We start from the raw sequence: 15,194 nt of genomic DNA, 5'->3' as shown, positions 1-15,194 counted from the left end.
TGTCTAGTGATTCCAGTAAAGATGACATGCACTACACAACACCCAACCAAAAAAAGTCTCTGCTGGGAGTAAAACTGGCATTAAGTGTATGCATAAATCATCCATGGGGGGGAGGGGGGGGTCAAAGTATCGTACACCACTACTGTAGTGTTTTAAAATATAAGAATTCACACTTGTAATTCTTATTTCATTATCATATATTATCATATCATTTTTATCATAATTTATTCTAATTGTTCTGTTGTATATTATGCATTATTTTGCCTATAATGAAAAGCCCATTATTGGGAGTTGCCCTTGAAGTATGTATGTATGTATGTATGTATATATGTATGTATGCATCAGCTCTTGTCTCCAAAGAACTACAGAGGCTGAACATTGACATCTACAAGTACAAGGAAGGGTTAATACATTTTTGCAAACATTGGCTGTGTACCACTTATATTTGAACAGACGTAATTGATTAGAGTGTAATGTGAAATGCTGAGAATCTACCCCATATGAACCATGTGAGCGTTAGCCCTCCTGATGGAAATGGCCCCACACAAGGACAGAGAAAAAGTCTGACCAGGGTGGAAATTGAACCCACAACCTTCGGGTTAGATCACTGCTGCTCTACCGACTGAGCTACAAGGTCAGACGGGAGCAGGCCGTGGGAACTGACGATGTTAAAGTCACGGCAATGAACATGTGCAAGTACAAGGAAGGATTACGTTTTTGTAAACGTTGACCTGTTGGAAATGGGCCCACAAAAGGACAGAGAAAAACTCTGACCAGGGTTGGAATTTGTTCATTACCATCAGTAGGGCTAACGCTCACATGGTTCATATGGGGTAGATACTCAGCACTTCACATTACACTCCAATCATTTAAGTCTGAACATTGACATAGCTTTGTCAGAAACACGTCTATCAGATGAAGATCAGTTACTAGAGACTGGCAAAGGTTACACACTTTCCTGGGTTGGAAAGTCCAAAGGTGAACGGCGCGATGGCGGTGTTGACTTTACTATTCGCACAGATCTTGTTGATCAGCTGGAGTGCCCATCCAGTATTACCGACCGTATCATGAAGGTGTGCATCCATTGTCATGTGGACGATACAGTACCACTCAAAATGATTAGTGCATTTGCATGCGGTGACACTTCGTCTTTGCCTACATTGTTTACTGCGAAATCACCTAGGTTGGATGAAAACCACAACCGAGGCAAAGACGAAAGCAACCAAATGCCACAGCCGATTTAATTCCGGTAATATGCCACAAGAAAACAACGATACTTTGCAAAGCATTGTTTAATGTTATCACACCTACAATTAGCTCCCCAAGGTAAATAATACTGTTTAGACTCTTGTATAAACCGCACCTTTTTGCTTAAGTCTTGAGGCAAAAATCGTGGGTGCGGCTTATACACCAGACCATTGCTTTCAGAGGGAGTAAACTGGCTTGTAGGGGTCACAAATTGAACTGGCAGCACTGATGCAACACAACGCGCTGTGCCAGTGCAGTCCTACCAGAGATATATTTAGTATTAAAACATGCTTCAAATTTTGCGTCCTGTCCAAATAGAAATGTTTACGCGATAGTTGCAGGCAGTGTGGCCCAGTGGTTAAGGTGCTTGCCTTGAGATCCGGAGATCCCGGGTTCAAGACCCGCTCTGACCACTCGCTGAATTTGTTCCTGATAGTCCCTGGTTCAACTCACCAGCTGCACTTGTAAATAGCCAACTGATTTGCCTCCGGCCAGTTGGGATTCTTAACAGTTGTTGTTGTTGTGTTCTGTTGTTTCATTGATTGTTTCATTGGCCCTGAAAAGCCCCTATGGGGAGCGGTCAATTAAGTAAGTATGCATTGCATGCAGTTGTTGAAAAGCTCCAACTTATCAATGACCCAAATATTATACCAGGGAAGAACCGTAACTGTATTCCCGAAGTTTGTTAAGCAACTCCTTGTTGCGCGCTAATTGCGATCATTTCTGATTCAAAATATTAAGTGGCAGGTCAGACCACACTAAAGACGAGTTCAAGCCTCTGCCAATTTGGCAAGTTAAAACGTAAATAAACTAAGGTGCATGCTTCCGTCACACAAGCGAGAGCAATAGCTCATGAAATACGTTGCTCGATACGTACTGCTTAATAAGTTTGTAACAAATGGAGAGCCACATAGCCCGAACGGCTGACAATTACTTGTTAAGTTAATCGTTTTCCTCCATCTTTCGGTTAATGACATTGAATTGCCTTGAATTGCTAGAACTTTGCTCAGACTGTGACTTGGTTATTTCCGACACCTTTTTTTCGGGAGAAGGTAAACACAAAGTAACCTGGATTCACCCCAGATCAAAGCACGGCCACCTGATTGACTTTATCATCACACAGAAGGGCGACCATGGTAATGTGTGTAACATGCATGTCTTACGCAATGCTGAATGTGACACTGATCACAAATTGGTGCCTGGAAAATTTGAGCTGCGTATCTGGAAAAGAACCGAATGTGTGGGGTGAGAGTTACCAAAACGCATCAACGTTGACAGAATGAAGCAACCTGGCATGAGTGAAACTCTACGTCAATTGGCTTGAGCGTTTCCACGAAAAATGTCTTAGGCGCATACTCAATATCAAGTGGCACAAGTTAACACCAGATACTGATGCCTTAGGTCAGGCCTGTTGCGGCAGCATTGAAACGACGTTAATTTCAACTCAGTAGCGCTGGACTGGTCACGTGGTTCGCATGGCTGATAATAGAATCCCTAAACAATTATTCCATGCTGAGTTGAAGTCTGGTAAGCGACCGGAACACAAGCCATCAAAAATAACCTGAAGCAGCTAAAGCTAGATGTTGATACTTGGGAGGAGTTTGCCAAGGATCGCTGTAAATAAAGAAGCTGTACTAGAGAAGCTTGCAAAGCTTTGGAGGTTAAGATCGTGGCACACAATAAGCTTAAGCGTGATCTGCGTAAAGGTGTGCCCACCAACTTGGACGTTAACATCAACAGGTCAAAACTCACGTGCACAGCAACCCCCAGGTGATGTGCTACCTTGATGACTGAGGGAAACTACATGTGTTTTATGTAGCAAAGTTTGCAAGTCGGTTGCTGGCCTAAAGAGACACATGCTGGTACATAAGGCAGTCATTCCTCAGAAGGACATCATGAACCCTGTGAACACCCTAACATTAGCCTGCTATATTTGTCATCGACCCTGTAAATCAGCTGCTGGTTTGAAGAGCCACCTACGGAGCCATGAAAGAGGTACTGCTGGTGAGGTGGATTCAAACACTGGTCCTGAATGAGACGGCAATCATCTGCAAAGATGGAGCAATCATCATGTATGTACATATGTATGTTAACCTACTCGTATAATCGGTTTATGCATCATATGCCAGCCGCAAACAGCAACACAGAATAAGTGCAACGAGTTTATTAGCAAATGTAGACACAATGAAAAATTTCTATTGAAGAACGTTAAGTAAATAGGAACGTGCAACACGAACAGTCATGTATGACTCAAAAGCTGTAAACTTCAATGAATAAAATCACTCTTGGTTATACACTGATGAGTGCAGGACAAACTAAACGTCCTGTACGAAACAGATCTGTATGGAAACCAGAGGCAAAAGTATAATCATGTCCTCATTATTCATTTATGTATGTAAACCTGTATGTTGTACATGTAGGGACTGCACGCTCTCTTGTAACCAACGCGTTCAGTTGCCGGTGCAAAGGAAAAGGAAAAGAAAAAGGAAAAGGAAATGAAAGGAACTTTATTTAAGTGTCTAGTCGATTTAGCGCTGGAGCAGTAATTGGGGACACTGTAAAGTGAAATTAACAATGAAAGCAAATCAAGTCAAATGTTGGTTTTTGAGGAGGGGAAACCGGAGTACCCGGAGAAAACCTATCGGTGCAAAGTAGAGAACCAACAAACTCAACCCACATATGACACCGAGTGGAGGAATCGAACCCGGGCCACATTGGTGGGAGGTGAGTGCTCTCACCACTGCGTCATCCCTGCACCCCAATTTGGGCAATTCAGATTGGTCTGTTGCAAATGAACTGCTGTCAGATTTTTTGGATGAGTTAATTACTTCTTGTCAGATTTTGATGCAAATTTGTCTTGAAGTTCGATCTTCCCTGGGAAAAACTAAGCACAATATGGCTTTTGCGGTAGATGTCAATCATTTAGCTTTTCAAACGGGTAACACTGAACCCAAACAAGAGCAGAAACTTGTGGCCAAAATAAGATCCACTTCACAGACCATACAAGGAAAACAGGAAAGTAGGAATCTGACACCACAATCTTGGCCCAATCAACCTAAATCCAGCATGACTTTTTCACAAAAAGCAAATCCAATAGGTAAATAAACACATCTGGCTCGTGGAATAAGAGCTGCCCAAAACGCAGAAACAAGGCTATCCAGCCAGCTGAGCGAGGACAGCAGGTTCCTTGAAACTTGTAAATCAACTTTCCAAACATCTGTGGGGATTACAACCTGGTCAGTTTGAAAACTACGATTGGGGCACCTGGTGACGAGTAAACTGTCCGAGGCCAATGGCAAGTCTGAGTTCACCTGTCATTAGGTGCCCCAAGTTGTTTTTGTGTGTGTTTTGCCAACCTTTCAAGATTGAAAGTTTACACATAGGGGGCTCCTTTCTTCTGATAGCCATTCTAGGCCGACACCTTGTTTGACCTTCGATATTTCAGTCAACGCGGGTAGATGCTCGTAGGATGGGCTATTTCAAGCTTGAGCCATGATTCCTACCCAGATTTCCTGCCGTCTTTTTTCCCCACTGGTTTTTTTTCGGGCAGGCTTTTTCTGGCCTCAGTCTGACAGTAGTATCTGTGTAAACTGTCGCTCAGCTCTGTCTCTGTTTTATGCCGTTAATACTTAGATCTTGTATTAGGTTTTTGGTATAACATATCGTTATAGTTACTGGTGCTCGGCCTAACCCGCCAAAATAAACCTAATGGTTTTTTGCTCATGTTGCGTACTGTGTGGTGGAGCTGAAATTATTTGTTCCTTCAATGTACTTTCTTTTACAACAACGCGGGTGCAGACACCTATGCTTTGCTGTTTCTGCGTTACATGTAACACTGTTATAATTGTTATATATACCCATAGAATTTTTTACTATCTCATTGTTTTGTGAAAGGAGCCATTTTTGGCATTTAATAATAATATATTCAGTTTCTTTGTCTGTTCCTGTGATGTGGTTAAGTTCCTTTTTTATTTTCATAAAATAACCGCCTAGGAGCTCAAATAAACATAACATTTGACTTACTGTGTGTTCCTTGTTTAAGTTCTTTATTCCTTTCCATAGATGGATGTACTTTTCTTGCTTCATTGATGATTTCATATATCATTTCATCATATCAATCTTGTTGGCACCATTTTCTGGGGCACTCTCCACTTGAAAGGGAGTGTCCCATGGAATCTTGGCGTTTGCGTTTTCCACAACAGCTGTTGGTATTGATTGCATATACCAAGATTTTTTGTTGTTACTCTCTTGGAAGTTGTATTTTCTGTAGTAGGTGGTGGTAGATTGGCCGCAGCATTCTACCATGTATAGCTTTATAAAGGCTTTGGGCAATCTTGCTGCATCCACTTAATATATGGGATGTTGTTTCTGTTGCTGTTGTTATTATTGTTGTTATTATTATTATTATTATTATTATTACTTTGATGATCCATACGATGTTTTTAAAATTCATCTTTAATCAAGACATGTTTCGGATGAAACATCATCCATCGTCAGTTGTACAATCAGAAATAAACTAAAGTTGAGCCATAAATAGTGTAACGAAGTGAGATATAGCATGAATAATTAAGGATTAAGGCGAGAACAGAACAACCACAAAACAAAACAGAAAAAACCAGACTATTTAAGCTAAGAAAAGAAACTAATTAGTATGAAAGGGAATAATTATTAAGATGTTTGACTTGGGAATTTAAAGATGGCTGCTCCCAAAGGATATGCATGGCTTCCTTAATTTTCAATTGGAAACGTGTGGAAGCAGAGTCGTGGCTTCTGGAACAGCTCCATGGTTATGAGTGACGCTGTGGGGATGGGGTAAGTGTTATAAATGAAATGACTGTACCTCCATCGGGTGGAGTTAATTTGACCTTGGACCCAAGCTCCGTGTCCTCGTCGGTGATCAGTTGCTGTTAAATTCGTGGAATCTGAAGCAGAAAATGCTCATTTCCAGCCAAATGCGTGGGGATTTTTGACGAGGAAACATTCACGGAGGTTCGCAAATGATGTGGCTTTAGCTTTGTGTGAAAAAATCTTGCCTGGGATGGATTTTCGAGTCCAAACCGCCTCTGAGCTGACAACGGTCGGAATCGTAGTGTGCAGCCTTGACTTCGTCTTAGAACATTGAAAACACGGCCCGAAACTGTAAAATAAACTCCAAAAGGCACAAGAATACACCAGAGGTGAGTCATTTTGATTCATTTTATTGAATGCAAGTTAAATTGAGCATTTTTTAGGCTTCACAATCGACTGTTTTTCATTTCCCATACAAAGTCTTATCACGCATTTAAATTCTGAACGGCTGTCCGTAGTGACGCGAGCTTGGGCTGCCTATGATCTAAATCTGGATTTTTGAGATTCATCAGTTCAGCGTTTTTTTGGGAAAGGATTTGAAAAAAGTATTTTTGACAAACGGTTTCCCATGCAAAAATGATACACAACAGCTACCGTATGTGACAGTTCAGCCCAAATGTTTTTCTCGCGCCACTTTTACCGTACGATCGAAGACATGAATAGGTCAAAAATAGTTAGGTTTCCTGCAAATTTCACACCAGAAATTATTACACTAAAAGTTTCTTGACAGCAATAATACACCTTCCCTACAGCGAAAAGAAAAGCATGTTTTTCGTCATTTCTTTTTATCGATCGGGTAAGGTATTTTTTTTACTGATGGCATTTTCATTTAAGAATTTTCCCAAAAGAAACTTCACCGCTATTTTTTGTTGTTGTTAAAATTTGCACGCACCTCTAGGTTTGTTTGTTTGCATTGTCATGGAAAATAATCCTTTCTCGGATTTTGTGTTTTTTTGACCCTGAATAATCCATTGATCCGAGTTTTGGATTTTCCCAAAAAACGCACCCTTAGAAAAGCTCAGACATCTGTGCGCTAATTGAAATGTTCTGAATGGCTCAGGCTACTAGAGTGCATCTGGTTTTAGTTTCCCAGTGAATACATTACTGCTTTTTCCATTCTTTGATTTTGTTTAATATCACTGTTAAGTTTTAAACTTCAGTTTAACTGACTGCGCTCCTTTTCAATATGAGGACCCCGTGCACCCCCCACCCCCCCCAGGTTTTCCCCCCAGGTGAAAACCATGTTTGCCTTGCTACGGAAAACAAGGACGTTCCTATTGTTTGTTTCCTTGTACGAAGTGTTTTGTATGCTACGCCATTAACCCTTTGACGTCCAAACCGGCCAGACTTAGTAATTTACTGTGTCTAATGCCACATGATTTTACTCGTCAATGGGGAACCCCTGGGAGTCAATGGGTTAAAGTATGCATTACACCTCTCCCAGTGAGTATTTTAGTGATCCTGTATTAAGCGGCCAGTTCCTCAAGTCCAGAGGGTAGCCCTTATAATACAGGTTCAACTGTCTGTAAAACTTATTGTAGATGATGAGACAGTAACCTTTAGTTGCTTTTGTCTTTGCCCCAGTTGCAGTTTTCATCCTACATTACTTCTGAGATTTTGCAAAAACTTGATGAAGACAAGGTTTGGCTAGTGCTACCACATGTACATGAATAGTTTCAAGTGGTGCTGAAGATAGATGGAAGTGAAATGATCTTTTCATCTTGTCCTAAAAGGAACTTTTTTCATACAAGTGTTTAAAAGCATTAAGCGTACCTCCTGTGAAATTGAATTGGCCAGTTGCAAAGAATCCACAGGAACAACCCTTGATGGATTACACAGATACTCAAGCAATCTCGTCTCCAGCAATGGATCAAACTTCAGAACCTTATCTTGCAGCTTGTTACTGACAGAAATGTCCTCTAAAGCAGGTGATGGAATGTTCTCTGGTGGAGGTGTTGATATACCTACAGAATGTAAAACAAACACTTTTATCAACATATGAATGAATACCCCTGCTTGTGGCTTGCTCAATCAGCATGGTTTGAAGAACACAAGGTACATGTAGATTTGTGTCAAAACGAATTCATCACGTACACAAAACGTAGGCGATGCATTCTTTCCATGAAAGATAACCAGTCAATTACTATTTTGTGCTTAGAAAAAGGAACCAATTAATCAACTGAGTATGGTGTCAGCAAGCAGCAGATCTCCGATATCTGCAAAAACAAGCAGCTCAAAACAAACTGATTTCAGCATATTAGACCAAAATAAAATCGTTTTTAGCAGATAATTTTTGGGCAACTGTTAATTTTCCAACAATGATTTGTAATTTATCGTTTTATTCCTGCACGATCAAATGTTGAATCCATCATGTTCCACTCATTGGGTCACCATGTTGGATGATATTGAATGCTCTTGGATGATACTGAATAAAGTTTGATTTCCATCAAACATCGCCTTCAACATCATCCGGCATTTCTTTCATTCTTAGGTGTGAACAACAATGGTGAATGCGTTTGGCCATGGTATTCAACATTTTTATTTCATTTACCCAAGCCACGCAACAACTATTTGAAAAGTAGCTTTAGCTATAGCAGTGCCTTACTATGGATGTGCACAAGCCCACTAAAGTGGTGCAGAGGTATCCATGGCAATGATTTATTTCCCAGCTGCCTTGGCAGTAAAAATCAACAGAAAAGCTAGAGAGCAAAGTCTTTGAATGATGAAAGAGCTGGTCATTTCTGGAGCAATCAAGTTATTGATTTCATATCTGCAGTTCAATATATGATCCATTTCATTTCATCGTTGATTCATTCCTCACAGGAACATTAGAACCCAGAAATGAAGTGAGTGCTCAGTAGGAATCTCGCTCTTTCTCACTGCTATCTGGCATCCCCTTCTTTCTATCTGTGCCAAAAATCTTTTTTGAGTCACATTAAACAATAATAATAATGGAACTTGTACAATGTATAGCGCTCATATCAAAAATTCATGGTGCTTCACAATAAAAGAAAATAAATATCAAACTTACATAAAAGCAGTAATAAAATGTCATTTTTTATTAAAGATCACTTAAAACTGAATGAAACAAAGTTCTTAAATCAATGGCTTTTCAGTTCTTTCTTGAAAGATTGGATTGAAGAACTTTTTCTAATTTGAAGTGGAAGATTATTCCACAGTTTGGGTCCAGCAACATTGAAAGATCTGTCACCATAGGTCACCAGACGAGATCTTTGTTCTTCTAGATACTCCATGGTTGTAGATCTGAGGGAACGGTTTTATGGCATCAGCCAGGTATGGGGGAGCCATATCATGCAAGCACTTGTACACCATGAGCAACATAATTCGGAACCGGACAAGTGTTAAATGGGGTTAACAGGCCAACACAACTCCCTTGTACGTGGTCTTGTTTCCTTTGCCTTTGTCATAATTTTGCGCTCGAGTGCATATTTGAATTGATGCCTCTTTTAGGCGGTTCCTGTGAGCTTTCATTCTGTACCAATGGTTTTTTGTTCTATCAGACTTTAGATTTGGATCTGTATATGTCCTGCTGTGTGATGTTTTTTTCTTCCAGGAAGATAGTTTGTCTTGATAATGATATTTTTAGTTTCTTGGTGTTGATTTTCTCAGCAGTAAATGTGATTGTGACCTTATGGCCTCACCCTTTTGCTTCAATTCAATTCTTGTCTTAACCGATATCTTTATCGGTGGTAGAAGAAAGTGATTTTCTGCTTTTAAAGGTTTGACCCGGGCCTGTGACATTGTACCATGTATCAATGAGATAGCTGGCTCTCCAAAGACTTTGTTTGAATTTGTTCTGCATTTCTTAGCACAGATCGTTATGCTCTTTGGAGGCGTTTTTCTGTTTTGCCTTTGGTGTGGATCACGGAAGTGTGAGGAGAGGGGTCCACAAGGTTAAGGAGAAATCAACACCAAAGGAAAAAAGTGGGGAGGAGGGGGCTATAGCTCCCTCCCCAAGCCCCTCCCTCCCCGCGGCCCCTGGTTTGTGGCCATGGTCAATCTGTATCTTACTTGAACTTTTGGAGATTGTTCTTGTCGATGCTCTTTTGATATTTCATATTGATGTCTTTACTTCTTTGTCAAGGCATTTTGATAACCCACTGGACTGGGACGACCATGATGGTGTAAGGACATGCATTTCATCGCTCCCACAATTCTGGAAGATTTCTAACCCTTTTCTTCAGTTTTTCTAATGGCAGAGGTCTCAGCATGTTCCAAACGTAAAGACAGAGGTAGTAATAATTTTGAAGGTAGAATCTGCTCCCCTGAAGGAAAGAAAATTTGTGGACAAGATCTTGAAAAGAGTGAGCTAAATTCAGGTAGCGACGCCGTTTTGGAGCAGTCGAAATGTCGGAACGAATTGCACAACAACTTGAACTCATTTCGAAAAGACTGGGAGGAGTTGAAAGCAAGTTAGAGGGAATTTTTCAGAAGGTTGAGAGTTTGGAAAGATCGATAGTCGGAGTGAAGAGCGATGTTGTAGCTCTTCAGTCGAAGGCAAAGACAATGGAGAATACTATGCATCAAATGGAATCAGGCTTATCCTTCAGTGAAGTCGAAATGACGAAGCTAAAGAAACGCGTTGAAGAGAACCAGCAGGAGATTAAAGAACTGGAAGACCGCTTGTTATATAAGGAAGTTTATGATAGAAGGGAGAACCTGCGTTTTCTTGGCATTCCTGAAGAAGCTGATGAGAATACAAGCGAAGTGCTATATCAATTTGTAGCGGACAAGCTCAATATCGAGGGAGCTCGCGAGATTGAATTCCAACGCATACACCGGATAGGAAACAAGAGGAGCGGGTCTATTAGACCAATAATTGCCTGTTTTTTGAGGTTTCCAGATCGCGAGAGGATTTTTCGTAAGGCGATGGAATTAAAAGATGGATTGGATGTTAAAGTCTACATGGACTTTCCAAAAGAAAGACAAGATAGAAGAAGGAAACAGTGGTCCAAAATGAAGCGTGCTAGAGAGGCTGGAAAGACTGCTTTCTTCAGTAAACATGAACCAGATAAACTTTTTATAGATGGTGTTTACTTTCCCTTTATTGCATCACGAAATAACCCTGCTTCAGTTGAATGAGGAGATTAAGGTTTTGATATTTCTCTTTCATTTTCAGCATGTTTTTTTTTTTTTTCTTTTCTTTTTTGAAATGCAGTTTGTCGCGGGAGCGGTGAGCTGTACTAAATTTGAATAGTGGCAATCAGAGTTTCAATCCCAATGGACTGCATCTTGGATATAATTATCCGCAGTCTTCGTAATCTGTGTTTTACCTCTGTTATTTTTGTCATACTTGTCAGTGTTATGTAATTTATACATTTTAGTTGCCTTACTGTTTTATTTTTACAATGAGAAAATTACGAGCGTTTTGGCGAGGACGACGTCATTTAAGCTTAAACTTGCAAGCACAAGATAGTCAACGAACAGCAAAACGTAGATTTTAAATTACTCTCGCTTAATGTAAGAGGGATTCGTTCGCCGTCAAAAAGCAAGGCTATATTTCTTTGGCTGGAGAAACAGAAACAGGATATCATTTTTCTACAAGAAACTTATAGTACACCCGAAATGGAAAGCACTTGGAAGACGCAGTGGAAAGGTAAGAAGTTCTTTGCTCATGGTACAAACTATAGCTGTGGTGTGATGATTCTTGTCGGAGAAGATCTAGAATTTGAGTTGAAGGCATTAAACGCGGACTGCGAAGGCCGCTACATTTTGTTAGAAGCTGTTGTGCAAGGCTCAAATTATACCTTTGTGAATATTTATGCGCCCAATAAGGTACAGCAACAAAGTGTGTTTTTTAGAAATTTAAATGATGCGCTCGATCTTTTTTGTGATGACTTTGAAAAGAAGATAATTATAGATGGTGACTTTAACGTTACTTTTGACCCTAATCTTGACTGTTCGGGCAGTACTCCGGCTAAAAAAGACTCAGTCAAGTGTATTCAGGATATGTGCCTTGATTATGACTTGATAGGTATATGGAGAGTGAGAAACCCAGACATAAAACGTTTTACTTGGAGACAACAAAAGCCGTTCATTCAAAGAAGGTTAGACTTCTGGCTAATTAGTGATGCCTGTCAAGATGACGTTGAAGATGCAGACATTATTCCTTCTATAAATTCTGACCATTCAGCAATTGTTCTTCATTTTAGTACTATAAAGACACAGAATCATGGCCCTTCATACTGGAAATTCAATAGTAGTCTCACTAACGATACTAACTATGTGACTCTAATAAATCAGAGTATTCTGGTCTGATTGAACGAATTCAAGGATGTCACCGATAAAAGAGTTTTATGGGATTTAATTAAGTACAGAGTTAGACAGGTGACAATAAAATACAGCAAGGAAAGGGCTCGTGAAAGAAGGGAGAAATTATCTCAGATTGAAACTTTACTGAAGCAATGTGAAGACGATTGCAGTACTGATCTCACTTCCGAAAATATTGAGAAACTAGAGATGCTGAAAGGTGAATACAATTCTATCTACGAATACCTTTCTCAAGGCGCTATCATTCGCTCCAGAGCTACGTGGTATGAAAAAGGCGAGAAGAGTAATAAATTTTTTCATAAAAAGAGCAAGAGTTCGGTTAGAAAAATATTTAGTAAAGATAGTTATTTAATCTCTGATCCAAAACGAGTGATGAAAGAGATAGAACGCTTTTACGCCGATCTGTATAAGGAGGAGGAGCTAATCCCATCAGCGAATGTTTATGACTCCTTTTTAAAGAATCAGGACATACCTAAACTCTCATATGATGATGCCTCAATATGTGAGGGAAGACTGACAAATGCGGAATGCTTTCGTGTTCTTCATCTTTTTGACTGTAATAAATCGCCTGGAAACGATGGACTCACAGTTGAGTTCTACAGAGCTTTTTGGGATGTGGTCGGAGACCTTGTTGTCTGCTGCCTTAACAGTGCGTACGAATATGGGCAGCTGTCTAATTCTCAAAAACAAGCAATTATAACTTTCCTAGAAAAGAAAGACAAGGACAAAAGAAATATTTCCAATTGGAGGCCAATATCATTGATTAATGTGGATGTCAAAATTGGTTCCAAGGCAATTGCGAGAAGACTAGAGACAGTATTACCCCAAACTATATATCATAATCAAAGTGCATATGTTAAGGGAAGGACTGTGTTAGATACAGTGAGAGCGATTGAGGACATTTGGAGTATACTGAGACCCACAAGATTAATGGGAAAATTATTGCTACCGGTATTGACTTTCAAAAAGCTTTTGATTCAGTAAGCAGGAACTTTATTTTTGAGGCCCTCTCTGTTTTTAATTTTGGCCCGTCCTTTAAACAGTGGGTATATACATTCTATAATAATATTTCGAGCTGTGTTTTAAATAATGGTTTTTCTACCGGACCCTTTCAAGTGCAGAGAGGTGTGCGACAAGGGGACCCCCTCTCGGCATATCTCTTCATTATTTGAATGGAAATATTAGCAATCAATCTCCGTAGTGAAAAAAGCATTTGAGGAATCAATGTTAATAATGAGGAAATCAAAATGGGACTCTTTGCTGATGACTTGACAGCTTTTTTGTGGGACGATCACTCTCTAGTTAATTTTCTTAAGCTTGTAAAAGAATTCGGTCTGCTTTCAGGTCTCAAGATTAATTTTGAGAAATCGGAAATAATGGTTTTGGGTAATCAAGATCCTGCAGTAAGTGATGACTATGAATTGCATAATATCAAAGTCAAGAAAGGCTTGAAAATCTTAGGGGTATACTTCTCATACGATTATCGTCTTAAACAGAATCTAAACTTTGATGAAATAATTGACTCCATCAAAACAAAATTAAAGTTATGGAAGTGGAGAGACCTAACCGTTATAGGCAGAATTCAGATCGTTAAGACATTTATAGTTCCAATATTTATGTATCGTGCTGGTATGATAAGCCTTAACAAAGAGATTATATCTGAGGCAAATAAATTAATTTTCCATTCTATTTGGAAGGGTAAAGATAAAGTTAAACGTCTAACGCTTATCAATGATATTGAGGACGGCGGTCTTAAAGCTCCACACTTGGAATCTATGATTAAGACTCAGAGAATACTATGCTGCAAGAAATTCGCGAGTAGTGAGCCTAGCAGCTGGAATACCATTCTATCGTATTATTTGAAATTGGTTGGAGGTAAATTCATTTTAAGCTGCAATTTTGATGTGAAGAAATTGCCAGTGAAGCTTCCGAGGTTCTACGAAGAATGTCTTAGCTGCTTTGTGCAATGTTCAGTTGCGAGTAGGATGAATAGTTACGATATTTCGCAAGAAACACTGTCCGAAGTTATTATTTGGAATAATAAGCATATTTGTATTGATGATAAGTCTGTTTATAATTGTAGACTTTCATTAGGTGATTTAGCGCTCAGAAAAAATGGATTGGCACCCTGGTGTGATTTTTGGAAATTAGATATATCACCTCCTGACGCCTTCCAATTAATTGCATTGTGCGATGCTTTGCCAACAAAGTATCGTCAGTCTTTACAGATATATCAGTATGTCAATCTAGAGCCTTTTGATTCAGAGAACCATACTCAACTTTGTTTGAATGGTCAAAATGTAGCGCTTAGCAAAGTGGTTTCTAAGGCCGTGTACAAAGAACTTCACTCTAGGGTCATTAAACAACCGACAGCAATCGAAATACGAAGCAGAATATGCTAATGTCGTTTTAGATTGGAAGAAGATCTACAGCCTTCCTTTCACTGTTGTAATGGATTCAAAGACTCGACAATTTCAGTACAAAATATTAAATAGATATTTAGTAACGAATGTCTATTTGAAAAAGGTTGGTATAAAACTATCATCTGCCTGCTCTTTTTGTGAAGATGCGGACAAATCTCTAGAGCACTTGTTTACTTCCCGCCCCTATGTTCTCTTGTTCTGGAAGGATCTCTTGGACTGGCTTAATGATCTTGGTGTTAAAGTAGATTTACTTACTAAGGCGGATATAATTTTTGGTAGTTGGGAGCGCAAAGATGATTTCTTGTTTTTTAATCACGTCCTGCTTATTGCTAAGCAGTACGTATATTATTGTAGAATCCACGCTCTCGTACCATCTCTCCGAGT

The 15,194-nt window shown here is 39.6% G+C and overlaps 1 protein-coding gene across 3 annotated transcripts in view; it reads right to left on the bottom strand.

The window, feature by feature from the left end:
• Window positions 1–15,194, bottom strand: part of LOC138022092 (N6-adenosine-methyltransferase subunit METTL3-like) — a 155,207-nt gene that overhangs the window by 96,503 nt on the left and 43,510 nt on the right. For all 3 annotated transcript variants that reach the window (XM_068869116.1, XM_068869117.1, XM_068869118.1), the window contains exon 2: window positions 7,870–8,060. In XM_068869116.1, coding sequence (XP_068725217.1) covers window positions 7,870–8,060 — 191 coding nt within the window. The remainder of the gene's footprint in view (window positions 1–7,869; window positions 8,061–15,194) is intronic.

This window comes from Montipora capricornis, chromosome 10 (assembly GCF_036669925.1).
Source record: "Montipora capricornis isolate CH-2021 chromosome 10, ASM3666992v2, whole genome shotgun sequence".
Lineage (NCBI taxonomy): Eukaryota > Metazoa > Cnidaria > Anthozoa > Scleractinia > Acroporidae > Montipora > Montipora capricornis.
This window is presented reverse-complemented; position numbering and strand designations above follow the sequence as displayed.